Genomic DNA, 16,265 nt, shown 5'->3' on the forward strand with positions numbered 1-16,265 from the left:
AGTGACCCCCACCCCTCTACACACTCTCCTGTAGTGACCCCCACCTCTCTACACACTCCTGTAGTGACCCCCACCCCTCTACACATTCCTGTAGTGACCCCCATCCCTCTACACACACTCCTGTAGTGACCCCCATTCCTCTACACACTCTCCTGTAGTGACCCCCACCCCTCTACACACTCTCTGCTGTAGTGACCACCACCCCTCTACACACTGTCCTGTAGTGACCCCCACCCCTCTACACTCACTCCTGTAGTGACCCCCACCCCTCTACACACTCTCCTGTAGTGACCCCCACCCCTCTACACTCTCCTTGTATTGGCGATATGTTAACTACATCGCCTCGTATGCAGGAGGTTCATGGGTTTTGTATTTTTGGAGTTTGCACGTTATCTCTCCCTGTGGTCACGTGGATTTTTCTCCAGGTCATCCGGTTTTTCCCCTCCACATATAGAATCATGCGTTTAGAGTATTTGGCTGTTATATATTTCCACGTGCTAAGCCACTTCGTTAAGCTGACATTTGTGGGTAGGTCGCTTCTGAAAAAGAGTGATATAGTCCAGTGGGCCTTACCTGGTGAAATAAAAAAATAGTTTTAGTTTTAATACGTTAGGTGATCTCTAATGTCCACTCCGAGTGAAACGGACGGCCGGACGGCGCGATGTGGTAGTGGTCGTAGTATTTTACGGTCAATATGCACCACCGCATGCACCACCAATACGCACCTCCGATTAATGTGGTTGGCTATGTACGGTGCAAAAGAATTTCTACTTACTAGCTACACACACCGTAGTATTAACGCAGGACGGCCTGCCGGAATTCGAACCGCGAACCTCTGTGATGAGCGGCAAAAGTGCCACCTCTGGGCCACCTCTGTCACTGCCCCAGCCGTCCCCCCCCCCCCACCCCCTGGCTTGGTTTCCCGGGCCCCGTCCGTCTGTCCGGCAGGCACCCCCCAACGCTCCCTCACCCCCCTGTGATCGGCATGGCGGCCGTGGGAATCGTGCCGCCCGCCCCCATCCACCTGCGTAGTTTATTGAAAGTTGCTGAAAGCTCTCTCGACGTATTGCGAACCAAAAAGACAAAGGCCCCCCTCCCCCTTCGTGTAGCCCTTAACGAGCAGACTGCTCAGACTGTTGGGGCAAGTGCTGTTAGCGAGTACAACCTATGAAGGCTGGCACGGCACACAAGGGGGTGGGTTGCCAACACCACGCCCAACCGCTTTTGTCTCCCCGGTGGCGATGTTTACACACCGCACAAAGTACACATTTGAGGCTGAGTCGACCTAACGGAGGCCCGGAACCGATTCAGATAATTGTCACCGGTGTTGGCCGTGAGCGGGAATCAAACTTGGGTTTCCGGGTTCATAGCGCAGCAAAGCGCTGACCGCTATACCACCGCCGCCCACACATGTGCACACACGCATACACAGAAACACACACGCTCACCCGGAATGAGTATGCGCGCATATACTGCGTGCACACTGGACGTGGTGATGGGGGGAGGGGGCAGTGGGGGGATATTGAGGACTGCGAGCGGGATTCATCAAGGGGGAAGAAGACAGCAGGAAGAGGGTGATGACAGTCAGCCCGGGCGGCGCCGGGGTGTGAAGGAGGAGAGGGAACGGCGCTTTGTACATCCGTGCGCCAGCAGCGAAACACGACGCGTGCAATACCAACGAGGTGACGGAGTCGCGAGTGGCGCAGATAGACGTGGAGTAGCGTAGAGAGACGTGGAGAGACGCGGGGAACTTTAGACGGCACCGAGTAAGGAAGAGAGTCTCCCGGGTGTCCCGACGTGACCCCTCGCAAACAAACCCACCCCCCCCCTCTCCCGCCCCATCACCCTCCCGTCCCATCCCCGCCCGTTCCCCCTTGCTCCACCACCGCATCTGTCGCCCCTCCTACTCCCTCCCGCGTCATCGGTCTTGACGTTGGTCTCATCCGCGCCTCGCTGTCCGCGAGACTGCTGACTGTTGACACTGCTCCCCAGTTTGCCTTCGCTGAGTCATTGCCGCTGAAGTTGTGGCGTGCCCAGAAGGACTCGTGGCTGATGAGTCCTTTTTATGGAAAAATACATCGATGGATGGATATGAAGGGGGGCGAATTGTTTTTATTCCACTTGTTTGCCCGTGAGTTGCCAAGTTGCCAAGTTTTCCCAATACACTAAAAACTAAGCTATAAACTAACTAGATTCGATGCTTTCGTGACTGCAGGAATTACTCTTTGGTTCTTTTGGTAAAGTCACGTAGAATTAAATTAAATAATAATAGAATGCGACGTTTCGATTGCAACACAAACAACCATCATCAGGTACAAATGAATGAGAAAACAAGCCGAGTAAACTTAGAAATATAATGCTATACAACACAGAGAGTCGGCCAACACAACAGTCAACACTCCACCTGGTCAATTACGTTCTTGCAAAGATTGCTAAATTTGAGAGAGAGACAAAACATAGACACGGAGACACACAGACAGACACACAAGCAGAGAGAGACTCACACAGAGACAAACAGAGAGAGACACACACATAGGCGCACAGAAAGACAACGTCTCTGTGTCGAGGCCATAAATAGAGAGGGGGGGGGGGCAGAGGGGGAGTTGTGTGGAATTACTGCCCATAGCGGCTGGAGGAGAGAATGGACTTAGAAACAAGCACGGTAGAAAGCACATTTAGTAAAATTAGGAAGTGTAATGCAATGCAACACAGATAGTCGATTAGCACACAGTTAATGCATAGCCTGGTTGATTACGTTCTTCCAAAGATTTCTAAATTAGAAGTTAAGTGTGAAACTATGTTTGTTTTCTCATTCATTTGTACTTGATGATGGTTGCTTGTGTTGCAATCGAAACGTCGTATTCTATTATAATTTAATTTCTTTCTACGTAACTTTACCAAAAGAACCAGAGTAAGCTATAAACTGTTTTTTTAACAGGAAAGGCTCACTGAACTGTGTTCCTTGTTTAGATGCGACCTTGCCACAAATATTAACTCAACGAAGTTGCTTATCAAGTGGAAATGTGTAGCAGCCAAATACTGAATTGGCTGAATAGGCATGTGTCAGTCAGGCAACCCACGGTACCTGGGTCTGTCCCATGACCTCCTGCCAGCGAGCCTTTGATAATTAATATCGACGCATGTTTCCAAATGTAGAGGCAAAAACCGAAGAACCCAGAGAAAAATATACGTGACCACGAGGAGAGAGACACGCAAACTGCAAATATACAGCAGGCGTCAGTTTCTGGTTCGAACCCACGACCTCCTGTATACCAAGCGAGGCGGTTAACATCTCACCACCACAGTAGGAGGGTCAATGTTGCTGTGTGTGATCCAAACTTAGTAATTTGCAGGTTATTTTTTTCAGCATTGGGGATATTTAACCAATATCAGTTCCAATGTGTGTATGTGTTTAGCTATGAGAGGAAATTGGAGAAGCCAGTGGAAACACATCCAAAACAAGAGGGAGAACATACAAACTCCACACACACAACAAAGACAAAGATCCCCTGTATAGCTTTAACAGACTGTTGGGGCAAGTGCTGTTAGCGAGCACCTATGAAGGGTGGCACGGCACACAAAGGGGTGGGTGGCCAACACCACGCCCAGCTTTTGTCTTCCTAGTGATAATGTTTACACACTGGACCAGATCCTCATTTGAGGCTGAGTCGACCTAGGGGAGGCCCAGGACTCGTTCAAATATTTTCCAACTGGTGTTGGCCATGAGTGGGAATCGAACTCGGATCGCCAGGTTTGTAGTGCAGCTCTGTATATCTCTGTGTGTGTCTTTGCGTGCGTATGTCTATGTATCTCTACGGAAATCTCTGTTCATGTATCTGCGTGTGTATCCATATCTCTGCGTGTCTCTGCGTGCGTGTCTCTGCGTGCGTGTCTTTATGTATCTCTCTGCGTGCGTGTCTCTGCGTGCGTGTCTTTATGTATATCTGTATCTGTGCGTGCGCGTGCGTAGCGAGCGACATGGCCTCGGTGCTCAGCGGCGTCTCCGACCCGGCCATCTCATCCCCCTCCTCCGTGGGCTCCCCTCCACTGGCGGGCGCCGCTGCCACTTCGAGCGACTCGCTGGCTCTCTCGCTGGCTCCTTCCACCCCCTCTTCCTCCTCCTCCGGCGCCGCCATCCTGCCGGCGTCCACGCCCTCCCCGTCCTTCCTGCCCTCCACCCATACCGTCTTTTCCTCGCCGGTGCCCGCCAGTGCCATGTTCTCGTCCTCCGCGTCGCCCGCAATGCACGGCGGGGCGGCGCACGCCTGCACCCACGGCTCGCTGGGCCCCGGCGGCGGAGGAGGCGCTCAGACCATCACCCCGGCCACCTTCGCCAACAGCCTCCTGTCCACGGCGCTCAGCAGCAGTGGCACGCACGGCGGCGGCGGTGTGCCGATCAGCACTGGCTGCTCGTTCGTCATCGCCCCGACCAGCTGCAACCTCACCACATCGGCCGCCAGCCTGCTCTCTGGCTCGGGACTGCTCTCATCGCTCGGCGGCTCGAGCAGCACCAACGGGGGGCCCGGTGGTGGTGGTGGCGTCTGTGGCGGTGGTGGCGGAGGAGGGGGACTGCTGGGCTCGCTGGGGGGTGGCGGTGGGGGGCTCATCTCCGGTGGGCAGATGCTGGCGGGAGCCGGAAACGCGGGGCTGGTGAGCCCTTCGCAGCTCGCGGGGTAAGGAGTGGCCGGGATGTGTTGGGTGGAAGTTAAGTTCACGCGGCGTGAGGGCCAACGCGGTTTAACCTGCGAGTCCATAGCACTCTCCGGTTGTATGCTCGTGTGTGCACAGCAAGTTGGCACAGTAGGGGGCACAGGTGGTGCATCAGCCAGTCATCTCAGTCATTTCAGTCATTCGACCTGTGGCACCTGGGTCTGTCCCGTGACCTCCTGCCAGCGGGCGTTTGAGACTTCACGTGGCCTCAAGGTGCACATGGCCTGGCACAAGCGTCGTGGTGACCTCACCGCCACTTAGTGGCGAATGGCGGTTGTTGTTGTTGCCACTTTGAACAAACCTTATACAATCCACATTCACTACTATTTCTATATTACAAGGTAAGGCCCACTGATCTGTGTAGCCCTTTTTCAGAAGTAACCAGGCTATCGCCAATGATAAGCTCAAAGAAGTGGCTTATTATTTATCATCGTGTGGAAATTCATAGCAGTAGCCAAATGCTCTAAACGCGTGATGTTGATTCTAAAATGTTGAGGGGAAAACTCTGAGAACCCGAAGAAAATTCCACGCGACTGCAGGGAGAGCATGCAAACAAATATACAGCAGGCGTCAGGGTCGGGATTGAAAACACGACCTCCTGCATACCAGGCGAGGTAATTAATATCTCGCCACCACGGCGCTACATTTAAAATGTTGGTGTCGATTGAAAGTCCGTCATCTGTAGAGGTGCAAGCATCTACGCAAGCCGGGTGTTACGGTGCCGTGTCTGTGTACATGTGTGATTGTGTTACTGTGGGGAGCGGTAGTGTCGCGGTAAGTGCGCTGTGCTACGAACCTGGTCACCCGAGTTCGATTCCCGCTCACTGCCAACACCAGTGACGATTATCAGAGCCAGTCCTGGGCCTCCCCGAGGTCGACTCAGCCTCAAATGAGTACCTAGTGCAGTGTGTAAACATCGCCACTGGGGAGACAAAGGCGGCCGGGCGTGGTGCTGGCCACCCACTCCCTCGTATAATGTGCCGACCTTCATAGGTGCTCACTAACTACTTGCCCCAACAGTGTGTTAAGGCTATACTGGGTGGTCTTTGTCTGTGGTCATGCCATTTAGCGATTAGCATACTGCCCTACGAAATCCGACAACCAGAGTTCGACTCCGAATCACAGTGACCAACATCGGCGATAATTATCTGAATCGGTCCTGGGTCTCCCCTAGGTTGACTCAACCTTAAAAGATTAGTACCTGGCGCATGTAAACATCAGCACTGGTGAGACGGAGGTGACGGGGCGTAATGCTGACCACCCTCTCCCTCACTGTGTACTGTGTCAGGCTTCATAGGTGCTGTTATTCGCTAACAGCACTTGGTCCAACAGTCTGTTAAGGCTACATGGGTGGATGTTTGTCTGTGTGTGCCTATGCGTGTGCAGTGGCACTCTTTTGAGCATGAGCTCTGGGCTCGGGGGAGCGCTCAACCCAGCTCTGCTCACTAACAACACGCTGGCTACCATACAAGGTACGAACACACAGACACCCACACACTCACCAGCACATACGGGGAAATCCCCGTTATAGTAAGTCAGGGTTAGGGACCTGAAAGTTTATACTTGTAACTAAACGATGTATAACGGAGACATTGTCACCCATAAAATAATGGGAAATGGTAGGGGGGGGATAGGGACCATAAGGCCGTAAACGTTGCATATGCGACGCAAAGCGGGGCGATTTCTCCCATAAGAAACAATGGAATCATTTTGGAATAGGGAGCGTAACTGAGGGAACGTTGTTTCATACCTAGCAACCAAAATATGTACTGTACATGTACAGTACCTGAACTATACTGTACAACACAATGTACACATTTATTGCCAATTTTGAGTTAAAGGAACTTTAAACAGCATTTAGACTTACCAAACACTTGTGAGCATTTTCGCAGCAGCCCTGTACAATCTTGACTTGAAGCTTTCGTGATTGCAGGAATCCATACTCTTTGGTTCTTTCGGTATAGTCACGTAGGCCGAAAAATAAATAATAAATCACGACGTTTCGATCGCAACACAAGCAATCGTCATCAGGTAGAAAGATACAGCAGTAGAACTGCTGAACAAGAAAGGGCTGCTGCAACAAGAGGTTATGTCTAGGTTTGAGGTGGGTGTCACTCAAGGGCAAGTAGGCGGGGTCAGAGATGGAAAGGAGTCCTGTCGCCGCACGCACAGCAGCTGCGTTAAAGTGAGAGATTGGCATGTCAATGTGAACGAGTTTAATGGGAAGATAGCATGTCTGTGTCAGAGGACCGGGCATAGCGCCACCTCGTGGGCAACACAAGCTGCAGCGTTAGCTGCTGCACAGTGAGATGCCAGCGTATCATCGCAAGAGAACTACCGTAACGGTGGCCGTGCCAGTGAGACATCCAGCCTATTAAACAGCGAGAGCTACCGTTACATCGAGGCAAAAGGGAGCAACGGTGGCTATGTTAGTGAGACCTTAGTCTGTTAATGTAAAGACATTTAACAAGGTGATGTAATTCAGAGAGTCAGAAATAACTGCTAAACAACAGCAGGAAGGATGGAAACATCACAGCAAGTTATGACTTTACAAATAATAACATTTAATAACATCCTTCCAATGATTGCTCAGTTTGTTCTCATCTTCTCGGTTGAAATTGTGTCTGTGTTTATATATCTGGATGGCTTCATGGACAAATCTTTGATGGTAGCCCGAAGGTTTGCAGAGTACCTTGGTCTCGGAAAAAAAACAATATCGTGTGAACCCACCTTGTTAAAGCAGTGATCAGCCACGGCAGAAGTATTGGTTCTGCCGTGTTTCAAATCTGCCTTGTGTTCGCGAACACGGTCCGAGACATGTCATTTCGTTTTCCCTGTACACTTGAAAAGTTTTCCTTTTTCTTAACAGAAAACGTTTTGGTGACATTTTAAAGCAATTTTTAAGTGTATAATAAAAAAAACGATCTTAAACAGCATTTTTAAAAGGCTGAACCTATAATTTTTCTATGATCTCACCTTGAGGAGTGGATGAGAATTACTCAGCGGTAGACAGGATAGAGGTTAAGATGGCCCCACACATTTTGCGCGAAATATGAGTTGCAGTACGTTTTCTATACTCGGCTGAATGGAGTCGAAAACCATTGGGTCGCTCAAAAAGCCAGCGACGTGAGTGTGCCAAACAATGCATAAAGGGACTCGTCTACTTGCGAACGAGTTAGGTTCCAGAGGTCTGTTCGTAAGTCGATTTGTTCGTAAGTCCAACTGTACTGAGATGAGAGGGGAGAGGTAAGAGAGTGGCGTGGAGGGAAGGAGAGTGAGGTGGGGTGGTGGGTGTGCCGCGGCCGTGCTGACATCGCTGCCTCCGTGCTGACATCGCTGCCTCCGTGCCACCCCCAGCGCTGGCCGGCAGCGGGGCGCTCTCCATGCCGTCGCTGGAGCAGGGGGGCGGGCTGGTGATCACGGGGGCGGGGGGCGGGCGGGCGGGGGGCCCCGCAGGGGGGGGCGGCCTGGTGTCGGCCCCCCTCTTCCTCAACTCGTCGGGGATCCCGCTGCTCTCCATGTCCGCCCCGTCCCCGCTCGGCTCATCCCACGGTGCCGTGCTGGCGCTCGCCAGCTCGCCCAGCGCTGCCCTCATGGCCTCCCACAGCGCACCGCACCCCAACTCCCAGAGTGCATCGCTGCCCGCCTCCCAGAATGCACCGCAGGGGAGCCACGGGCAGACGAAGGCCTAGAGCGGGCCCCCCCCTCCCACCTAACCAAAGGCTACAGTGACTGCATCTCTACAGGCCTCATCTCCAACTCCTAAAGACTGAGAAACAAAGAAATTCCAAAAAGGATCTTACACCAAAGGCTAATAAATAACTACTACTACTGCTAATAATAATAATGATAGTGATGATGATGACGATGAGTGTGTGACTGTAACTGCACAGGCCGGCGCGAGACTTCATGTGGCACTGTCAAGGCCGGACGTGCGGACTCGGCGCTGCCGCCCCGCCCCCCCCTATCCCCCGTTCCACCCAACCTCCCCGGCACCCTCACCACAGCGGCCCCGTCCGCCCCCGGTACCTCGTGGGGGTCTTTCCCCCTCCCCCCCTGCAAAACCAAAGGCAGACAAGTGAGGGGGTGATGGTGGGGGTGCCAGTCGGGGGGGTGGGGGGCCCGCAGCAGTTCGCCGGGGCCGGGTGAGCGTGCTGTCGAGCGTACGCGTTTTTTGTCGTGCGTCGCGCGGTGTTTTTTTTGTTGTTGCGTCGCTCGGCGGTCTCGACCTCGCAGAACACAAAGTCGGCGAAAAACTGCGACGACGCTCGCGTTCGTTTCCGACGCTCGGCCCGCCGTTGCTGCCTCTGCCGCCGCCGCCGCCGCCGCCTCCACGCGCGTTTTAATTTGGGACGTCGGGCGAAAAACCGCGGGTTACCTCCGCGGACTACCTTCATATCATTCCACGTTTTTTTGTAACGCTGTTTCGTTTTTTTAGAGAGAGAGAGAATCCGGTGATTGTGTTATGTTCTGTCTGTCGTTTTAATTTCCATCGCTGTGTTTTGGAAGACTGAGTACCCTGGTTGTACGTCGATAATGCCAAATCTTGACGACGGGGTGCGGTGGGGCAGGGTTTGGGGTGGGCTTAAGAGTGGGAAACCTCGGGGAAAAAAATGAGAGGAACGAAAAGACGTCGGCGACTACGTGACGGCGGACGATGACTACGAGTAGGAAACGAAGTCGTTCCTGGTCAATGTGGAGAGTTAATTAATCAGTAAACCACTGCTTTAACTGAACACAGCTGTCAACCAAAAGTCGCGATGTACATTGCGAGAAATACCTCATTGCTGCACACAACGTGATTGCGTGTCGCCGAGCTTTAACTGAGAACTCGAACCAGCTCCTAGATTATTATTCTAGCTCCTAGTCGAGTAGACAAGGGGGGGTGGGTGGGTTGGGGGGGAGGGTTGGGGAGGTTTAAACGTAACAAATGCGAGAGAGAAAAAAGATAACAAAGCTTTAAAAAAGTCACTAATTAAAAAAAAAGCTTTAAATTAAATTAAAAGACAAAAAAATGAACGGGCCAAAACTTTTTTCTACGAGCTTTTATGATCACCAAAGGAATTCAGTGCAGTGGGTCGGCCGAATGGAGGGGGTAAGGGGGTCGTGCTGCGACCCCTCGTTGACCTGCCGTGTTCTTCCCATCGCGTGACCTCCATGACCTCGTCACGTGACCTGTGTATGTTTTTTTGGGTGTTAGAGTGCAATGTCGGGGAGAGGGATGATGATTGAACTTTGACAGCCGGCAAGGGGGGGGGGACACCCCCCTTCCCCTCCCCCCCTGCGTCTGCCCGGTGGGGAGGGAGTGGGGGGGCGATGCAGAGGTTTTTGCAGCGCTGCGGAGAGAGCGAGAGGGAATGTAGGAGGGGGCTCGAGTGAGGCCCCCCCCCCCGGCCCCCCCCACCCGCCCTTCACGGGCACGGGGATCGGCTGTCGCCCGAGCCCTCTCACTCGTGCATCTGACTGTAATGGAGTTTGTATTCTTAGGATTTGTACGGTGATTGATTATTTCTACTGCTGAATACGTAAGACAGCACACGAACCCGCATTATTATTCTTACTGTCGTCGTCCTTAACTTGAGACCAAAAAAAAAACCGATCCCGCAGTGGATCCCCCCTGTACCCTGAACCCCCGGGGCGCCACCGTTGCCACGTGGTGGGTGGGGGGCGGTAGTGGTGAGAGGGGTCCCCCCCTCATGGCCCGGCCACATCACGGGGGGGGGCGGGGGAGGAGATCCCCGCACAACCAAAGACTGGCTCGACTCGCGCAGCCGGGCCTGGCACCAACCCACGCTCCCCCCCCTCCCCCACCCCGCTCCTCGTCGGGGCGGTGTCGCCCTGGGGCCATCCTGGGGCCACCATAGGGCCACTGGGAAACCAACGGGGGAGGGGTGGGGTCACTCCCAAGCCACTGGTGGGGTGGGACAACGTGGAGTCACTTAAAGAGGCCACTTTAGGCCACCTGATGTCACGTTGGTGGACCACGATTGGGCTGTAAGAGGCCGCGCGAGGCAGGGCCCCGGGGACTCTGTGGACCGTGCGGGACGCGAGCGATTGAGCGGGAGGCGGAGAGACCGGGCGGGGGGGGGGGGGTGCGAGGGGGGGAGCGAGGGGGCCGCATGGCTCCCAGACGAGGGGACGGCCTCGTCCCCCGCTACTCGCCGTGCCCCCGCCGGTGTGGGCCCTGAACCCTGACCCCGATCCCGATGTTGTTTGAAAGGTCCCATCTTGGGTGGGTGGATTTGATCTTTCAGTATTTGTTGCAAGACATGAAACCGAGTAGGCTGTTTTTAAATGATTTTCTTTTGTGTTTTTATTTTCCTTTGTACAGTACAGCACAACATTTCAGTAATGGTTTTTTGTGTAGTAGTAATAATATTGCCAATATGGGATAAGATTAGCTTTAAAGGAGTGAACTGAACTGCAGAATGAACCTGGGCTGGGCTCTGCCGCCCGGCCTCGTTCCGTACCAAAGCCGTTGCTCTGTAATATTCCTCGTGGGTTCTTCTGTCAGAAACTGTGACTTGGGTTTATCCTTCGTGTAGCTGAACTGGCGTCAGTCCCGACTTGTCAAATACCTCATTTATTTAAAACAGCTAACCAAATAAATAGCTTTAAAAAAAATTGAAAATAAGTGGAAAAAAAACGAGTAAGCGAAAATGGGAGGTCCCTTGTGGCAGATCGGCGCGGGCTCCTCTGAGACGCCACGGTGCTGGAGGGGGGAGGGAGCAAAGACGTGAAGAGAAAAACCAAAGATCTCAAATCAAAAACAAAAAAATACAAACGAAGTGAGTGAATGTGAGACGATCATCGGCCGCGCAGGCCCCTCGCGGTCTGGTGCTGGGGTGCCCCATCCTCCTCGCTCCTCGCCCCCCTTGGTCCTGCCGGGGGGGGGGGGGGGGTCCCGCGGGGCGCGCGCGCGAGAGAGAGAGCTGGGGGTGGGGGGCCCTCCAGGGCCACGCGTTCACTTGGCAATTTGCGACCTCCCGTGGCAACCCCCCGCCCTGCCGCCAGAGCCGGCAGCTTCCAAGAGGGCATGGGGGGCGGGTCGGGTCGGGGCGGCAGCCAAACGCTGCTGGGCCCTTGGCAGCGATTGTCCCCTCCCGTTGCCTGCGGGGTTTTTGTGTTTTTGGCGTTGGTGGAGGGGGGGGGAAGCGGCCCCGTCTATCCTCGCCGACGTCCAACTCGGCAACAACCGTTGTGGCGCGAGGTTTGAGCCTGGCCCGCTGCCCCAGGGTCGATTGACTCGAGAGAAAGCTGGGGGGGGGGGTTCGCCGGTGGCTGCCACGAGGGACGGGGGCTAAGCTGGCGATTTGGATTAACACACACACACTCCCGCGGTGCTGGGACCACAGACCACCCCGCGAGTGGGGGGGGCGTGCCCCCCTCCCCCGAGCGGGCTCGGCACAGCCCCCGGGGCAGGGGTACCCCCCCACACCTCATAAATCCACGGCTGCCGAAAAGGCCTCTGCCGCCTCTACATACAGCGTTGCGTGTGGTGTGTGCGCGTGGTGTGTGCGGCGCGTGTGTGCATCCCTCCTCATCTGCTGTGCCATGCATTGTTGGTAGACTATGCAGCTTAGCTCTAGCGGGAGGCTGTCACTGCGTCGTGTGACGTGTGCGTGTGTCAAGGCAAAAGTGTGAGAGCTTCGCCTGTGAATGTAATTGTGTGTCTGTGTGTGTGTGTAGCGCGAGTTTTTGTGTGTGCTGGTGGACCCGGAGCAATGCACAGTATCGCAATTGTCACAGAAGTGGCAGTCAAAACCAGGTTATTTATTATGATTCCGATTTTTACCTCACCGAGTCTTTTTAAGACTCGTTTTGTTCAGGAGGGTCAGTGCAAAGTTGTCACAGTAAGGGGCGATGTTGCTGTTGCTGTGTGATCCCAGTTGAGTAATTTGCAAGGTAATATTTCGGTATTGAGATGTTTTAGCTCAAACCAATTACATTGTGTATGTGTGGGTTTAGCTCAGGGAGGAAACCTCACGCAGAACAGGGGGGGGGGGTGGAGATCATACAAACTCCACACACTCGTACGTAGTCTACAGAACAGGGGGGAGGATGGAGATCATACAAACTCCACACACTCAGCTATGTAGTCTGTAGAACAGGGGGGAGATCATACAAACTCCACACACTCGTACGTAGTCTGCAGAACAGGCGGGGAGATCATACAAACTCCACACACTCGTATGTAGTCTGCAGAACGGGGGGGAGATCATACAAACTCCACACACTCGCATACTCTGCAGAACAGGGTGAAACATGCAAACTCCACACACTCGTATGTAGTCTGCAGAACAGGGGGGAGATCATTCAAACTCCACACACTTGTACGTAGTCTGCAGAACGGGGGGGAGATCATATAAACTCCACACACTCGTACGTAGTCTACAGAACAGGGGTGGGATCATGCAAACTCCACACACTCGCATACTCTGCAGAACGGGGGGGAGATCATACAAACTCCACACACTCGTACGTAGTCTACAGAACAGGGGTGGGATCATGCAAACTCCACACACTCGCATACTCTGCAGAACAGGGGGGAGATCATACAAACTCCACACACTCGCATACTCTGCAGAACGGGGGGGAGATCATACAAACTCCACACACTCGCATACTCTGCAGAACAGGGTGAAACATACAGACTCCACACACTCGCATACTCTGCAGAACAGGGTGAAACATACAGACTCCACACACTCGCATACTCTGCAGAACAGGGTGAAACATACAAACTCCAGGCAGAACGGTGCCTGAGTCGGGAATCGAACCCAGGGCCGTTATTGCTGAGAGGAACGCTGTGCCCCCCTTTCCCAGATGATGAAGTCTCCCGCTTTAATTTATGTGGTTTGCATTATTCACCGGCTCCGCAATAACGTCTGGCGTGAATGTATGAATTGTGACCAAAAACAAAACGATTGCTTTGAAACCGCCGATTTTCTACTGGTTTGGAGGAAACAAGAGAAACGTGGTTCAAGATTGCCTGGCAAACGTTCAGCAAGCCGGCAAACTATTTACGAGTTGGGATGGCACTGTCCCAAACAACGCGTCCATGGTACTGTGGATTGCTCCACCTGTGAGTGCGCACGTGCGTGAGCGACTGCGTTGTGTGCGAATGTCGTGCCCGTGTGTCATGTGCGAGTTACTGTGTGTGTGTGTGTCATGTGCGAGTTACTGTGTGTGTTTGTGTAATGTGCGAGTTACTGTGTGTTTGTGTGCGCGAATGCCCATGTACAGGGGTCGGCAACCTGCGGCTCCGGAGCCGAATGTGGCTCTTTGAGGACTGCTTCGTGGCGTTATTTATTAAGGACCCACCGTCTCATATACACGTTGATTTGTGGCTCTTGAAATAGTGAGTTGTTTGACGAATTCGCAAAAAAATGGCTCTTATTGCTAGTTTGGTTTCCGACCCCTGCTCATGTACATCCACGTGTGTAAATGCTTGCGTGAGTGCATAGGTGTACACACATGTGCGTGAGTGTGCAGGTGTGCACACCTGTGCGTGAGTGCGTGTGCCTGTGTGCATGACTGTGCGTGTCAGTGCGTATGCCTGTGCTTGAGTGTTAGTGTGCACGCGTTGAGTGTGTGTACGCCTGTGTGTGTCAGTGTGTATGCCTGCACCGATTCGTGAGCGTGCACACTCGTGTACGAGCGAGTCCGTAGGTGTGCATGCATGCCTGTGCACATGTGCATGTCTGCAAGTGAGCGAATGTGTACATGTGCACGTCTGCGAGTCAGCGAGTGAGTGTGCCGGCACACGGGGAGGGGGGGGTCCCCCATCCGCACTGAGCTCCGCGTGGTGGGGGGCTTGAGGTTGGGTTTGGATTTGGGGGCTCTGTCTGTTGGCCGCCGCCTCCATCTCCGCTAACACCCCCCACCCCCGCCGTGTCGTGTAGGAGGCAGCGCCAGGCGCCGCCTCATCATCCCAAAGCGCAAGAGGAACCAAAATCTCTGCCTTCTGTGATACCAAAGACGCTAACAAGTTGTGGTGACCCTCACCGTGTGTGTGTGGCGCCCATCCAAGTCCCCAGCTGAGCGCCAGTCTAACCTCACTGATCCAAAGCGTATAGATAGATGTATATATTTTGCTAGCTCTAGCCTGAATGCTGTTGTAACACGTGATGATCCAGAGATGTATATGCTGTCGTGGTCTAGAGACAATTAGGTTTAGTTAACACTTGGTGGTATTGTCAGTAAAACAATTGTACTGTATCTGTATTCATTCGTAAACTGTTGTATGTCTTTGGCAAAAGATAAAGAGAAAAAAAAGGATTTGTGTTAGTATTATGTATGTATTTTATCAACTGTTAAGGTTTTTACCTCAGTAAGTAACTTGCTGATGACTAGGTAGTGGAGATGACACGTTTGTGGGGTTGGGCAGGAACAAAAACCCGCTCTTGTAAAGGCAAACATATCGTGGTTATTTTTCCTATCAGGCGGTCGGTTCTTCTGGGCTGTGTTATCGCATTTACTTTTAGGCACTGGGGTACGTGTGTGTGTGTAATGTCGCGACTTGTGGGGCCGGTTCTGTGGACGGGCGCATCATGTAAACTTTTAACACCCCCCGTGAACGCTCATAAACGATGTGGAACTGCCGAGACGCCGAGTCGTTTTTGCCTTGTGTTTCACCCGCCCCGAGCTGGCGGCCACCGCCTTGGGCCGCCCACCGCCCTGGACCGGCCACCGCCCTGGGCCATACTCCCCTCACGTACAAATACCATCACCAATTCCCACAGACACTACCCCCTAACCACGCTACGCACTCAACAATATGCGTTGATTTTTGTGGCACGGAGATAACACTCGCGTCAAGACGTCCCTCTCCTGCCACGAGCATAACGAGAGGAGAGACCCGCTAAAAAACACATTCGGGGACGATTGACGTCAAGTTGTGTTCTTGTCCCAACCTGCATCACACAGGCTGGTTGAGATGACCCAGCAACTTCACGGATTGAGAACACGAGTGGAAACTCGTGACAGCGACACTTTACATCGAATGTTCTCCGATTGGCACGGTTGGCTCCGTACGGTGCGCGTTAAGTTCAACATCCACGCAGTACATAGCAATGTTGACCTACAGACAATGGGTTGGGGGAGATGAAAGGCAACCGCAGTCCGTGTAGGAGGAAAGACCCCGAATGTCGCCACAGGTAGGCGGACGATGGGCTGTGCGATATTACTTGACCCAGGTCCCGGATGGTTGTTTAAGGTCTGCGGAATCTGGGTTGGAGTAGAAGACCAAATGCGCCAGGCAATAAGGGATGACCACAACTGATTTATAACGGTTACGGGTTTCAGCCTTTAGGTAAGAGTGAGGCGTATTACCATAGAAATATACACTAAGGTGGCGTCCATAAATGACGTCACGCACCTATGGGGGGGGGTCAGACATTTGTGACGATGTGTGACGGGGGGGATTTGAGAAACGTGACGTCACATCAAAATGCGCAACTTTAAATAAATATAGACAACACGTTCCGCTTAATTAAATAGACTCTTAAATAAATGTTTTTTCCTACAACATCAGAGTGCAGCGCTACATTAAA

At 53.1% G+C, this 16,265-nt stretch overlaps 1 protein-coding gene across 1 annotated transcript in view; it reads left to right on the forward strand.

Moving 5' to 3' along the window:
- Window positions 1-8,402, forward strand: part of LOC144952021 (uncharacterized) — a 96,104-nt gene extending 87,702 nt beyond the window's left edge. The window contains exons 14-16 of the mRNA XM_078882412.1: window positions 3,971-4,673; window positions 6,097-6,182; window positions 8,068-8,402. Coding sequence (XP_078738538.1) covers window positions 3,971-4,673; window positions 6,097-6,182; window positions 8,068-8,402 — 1,124 coding nt within the window. The remainder of the gene's footprint in view (window positions 1-3,970; window positions 4,674-6,096; window positions 6,183-8,067) is intronic.
- Window positions 8,403-16,265: the final 7,863 nt, after the last annotated feature.

This window comes from Lampetra fluviatilis, chromosome 65, assembly GCF_964198595.1.
Source record: "Lampetra fluviatilis chromosome 65, kcLamFluv1.1, whole genome shotgun sequence".
Classification (NCBI taxonomy): Eukaryota; Metazoa; Chordata; class Hyperoartia; order Petromyzontiformes; family Petromyzontidae; genus Lampetra; species Lampetra fluviatilis.